The sequence below is a fragment of the Protopterus annectens genome, chromosome 3.part1 (assembly GCF_019279795.1).
Source record: "Protopterus annectens isolate FY-2018-M chromosome 3.part1, PAN1.0, whole genome shotgun sequence".
Taxonomy (NCBI): Eukaryota; Metazoa; Chordata; order Ceratodontiformes; family Protopteridae; genus Protopterus; species Protopterus annectens.
Genome location: NC_056732.1, coordinates 392,707,693 through 392,710,988, shown reverse-complemented (window position 1 = coordinate 392,710,988; position 3,296 = coordinate 392,707,693). Strand labels below are relative to the sequence as shown.

The 3,296-nt window shown below is 42.1% G+C and overlaps 1 protein-coding gene across 1 annotated transcript; it reads right to left on the bottom strand.

The window, feature by feature from the left end:
- Positions 1 to 419: 419 nt before the first annotated feature.
- LOC122798855 (relaxin-3 receptor 1-like) lies at positions 420 to 2,273 on the bottom strand. The gene has a single exon (XM_044067976.1). The coding sequence runs from the start codon at positions 2,221 to 2,223 to the stop codon at positions 1,123 to 1,125; it is 1,101 nt and encodes a 366-aa protein (XP_043923911.1). The 5' UTR covers positions 2,224 to 2,273; the 3' UTR covers positions 420 to 1,122.
- Positions 2,274 to 3,296: the final 1,023 nt, after the last annotated feature.

The following is a 3,296-nucleotide window of genomic DNA, read 5'->3' as shown; positions in this document are numbered from 1 at the left end:
TTTGTACACTAGCAGCACATTACCTCTTGCAATGCATTACACATTTATGGCAGAAGACAGCTGGAATTTACTGAAATAAAAGCAACTGTTAAGTAGCAGTTATATAGCTTCCTACATCATGTCCGGAGTTCAACATGTGTATTTTAAACTCTTAATTGAGGGCTACAGCAGTACAATTCCTAACCTATTTAGTTACCGGTGTGGTTCCCGTTTGACAAAGCTTTATGCCTTATTTCCTTATTATGGTTGTAATACAACGATGTCATTCCCCAAGGCATTATACACTGAAAGCACATACACACTTCCAAGGCTAGGAACTATCATTCCTTTATTTGTTAAGGATATGCAAAATCATTTTCCTTCAAATCTAGGAAGTAAGGGTAGAAATGAACAAACATTCCGCGACCTCCATACCCCGAAATACAGCCCACCATCATAGCTCTCTAACTTCCATTTACAAAATGAGGAAAACTACCTCTGGTAATGTGGAACAAATGGGCAGAAAGTGGAACACCTACGAGCAGCTTACCAACAAGGTCAACTAGGAAGCTCATAAAATGGTTAAAATGTGAACTGTTTTACCTATAGAATTGCTCTTTTCATGACTTAATGTGATTCAGTTCTATTTACCATGAATATCAGTTAAAATTGCTAATACCGAATGCCTGGCAGACCCTAAAACGTGGAACTTCGAGGAACATGAACTGTTTAATGATCCCAGATGAGGAATGCTCCTCGGTACACTTGAGGGGTATGTCCATCATTTAAAACTCCAGTTAATGAGTAGAGGTCACAAACTGGCAGTCAGTATGGGCGCAGTTTTGCTGCCTCCTCTTGCAAACGTTTGCGCTGTTGCAATAGACGAGCGCTGTCCGAGGTGCTGAAAAAAGCCGCTCTGTCGCCTCTCTCCGTTGATCTCATACTTTTGGCGTTTAAAAAGCATTTATGGAACATATTTAGATTTCGCAAATGAATTAAAATATAATACAGTGATGGTCTGTCTTTCTTAGTTTGTTTTCCTTTTAATATTGTACATACAAGGCATTTTTCAACAATCGTGTTACCGTTCAATATTCTTTTACCTACTTCTCCAAAAAGTCTTTCTGAGATGTTGTGCAAATATCAGCCACGTCCCAAAGACTCCAAATGTGTCTTGTTATTCATCTGAATAGAAACCCGGCTCCTGTCTTTCTTCTGGGGAGCGATATTACTTAACACTGGACCCAGTCTCCTAAACGAAGGAGTTACCCTGAATAAAAGGTGTTTCAAAGCTATCCGAAACTCTTGCCGTATCAGACAGTAGAGAACTGGGTTGAGGCAGCTATTGGTATGAGCCAGGCAGACTGTTAATGGAAAGACATATGCCTGCGCAATGTAGTAGGCTTCACTAAAAGGGACAACATTGAACTTTATGAAGATACCCCAGGCAGTAATGGACTGGTTTGGAAGCCAGCACACAAAAAATGACAAAACGACTATCGTTACAGATTTTGTTACTTGGGATGCTCTTTTAGGATTCTTGTTACAAGTGTTTACATTGCCCACGAACCTCACTAAGAGCATGTACGAGATCGTGATGATGAGGAGGGGAATGAGGAAGCCAAATAAAACTTTCTGGGTCTGGTAGACTCCCAACAAGACTTGCGGATCGATATGTTGCAGGTCTGGGAACTTAACTAAGCATAGCTCTTCTTCAGAGATCACCACTGTTGTAGAAAACACTACATGTGGTAGGGTAAGAATAAGTGAGAATGTCCAAATAACAAGGCTGACAAGTTTTGTTAACCATTTGGAAGAACCTCGACTTTTCATTTTTAAAGAACAGGTCACAGAGCTATATCTATGCACACTCATTGCTGTAAGAAAGAAAACGCTGCAGTACATGGTCATGGTAGTGACCGAAGAAATAATCTTGCACATGACCTTGCCAAATGGCCAGCTGAAATCCAGCGCAGTCTCCACAGCCCAGAAAGGAAGCGTGAGTACAAACTGAAAATCAGTCACAGCGAGGTTAATCACAAAGAAGTTCACAGGTGACCTTTTCTTCCTGTACTTGGAATGCAACAGGTACAAAACCAAAATGTTTCCTACAAGTCCCAAAGCACAAACAACTGAGTAAACCGCAGCAATTAGGATTCGAGTTATTTTGGATCCGTCCCCCTGCACCTCACCGTCGGCTGAACTCAGTACCGGGAACCAGTCGGATCCACTGTGATTAGACATATTGTTCCCTATCAAGTGCACGCCATCCAAGGAGAGGCAACAATTGGAGTCCGGCATCACGGCTGACCTTCGCTTTTCCTGTGGCTACAACAAAGCGGGTCTTGTAATTCCTGCCGCCAGTTTATGGAGCAGATGGAAAGCTTGGAGTCATTTTATATGATTTCCAGACGCATGTCATTGGGGGATTTTCAGTCTTCAAAGTATTTTGGTTGGACAGCGACGTCTATGGGTGCTATTCCGGCTTTACTGAAGGCTCCCCCAGAAATCCCTGTTAGCGCTGATCCCTTAAAATAACATACCCTCTTGTTAATACAAGTAACTATTTATTGTTACTTAAGTTTGCCAGCTGTCTGGGGACTGTATTGAGGTTTTCAACGTAAAGCCAATCTGCTTAGGGTAAATGTGTACATACAGTTGCTATACCCATCACTGATTTATTAATAAACAGTAAACGGAAGCAAATGACCTTTCGAACAATTTACACTTAGCCTTCTCCTAACGGCAGCATTATTTGTGTTTCTGTGGTGTGTGCGTGTAATGCTTGTGAAACGCAGGAGGACTGAGGGCAGCCTCTTTGAGGAGGTTCAAGTAAGTCTGAAAATGCTGAGTAGTCAAAATATTGTTTGTTGTTTTTATGGGGACTAAAGCGACATGCAAAAAGACTTACTAATGACTGTTTGTATTTCTCTGTAAATCAGCTGTACGAGAGTAAACTACCAATCGCATCTTAGGTACTTTAGGTGTGTGTGTGTGTGTATCGCGCGCGCAAGAATTTTGCATTACATGGTGGTGCTGCGGTAGCATTTTCGACTCACACTAAGACACGGTCCGGTTCGATTCTCAGCTAGAGCGTCTTCTGCGTGGAGACATGCGTGAATGGGCGTACTTTCGTTGAAGGTTGTGCGTCAGGGCTGGCAACTCGTTACGTAAAAATCAACTGCCAATTATTGGCGGTCCGGAGTTCCGCTGTGGCGACCCCTAACTGGGAAAAGCCTAAAGACACAACATTGTAATTTATTAAGAGGGAACATACTGCTCAAGTGTACCTCATTATGAGGAATGTACCTCATTTG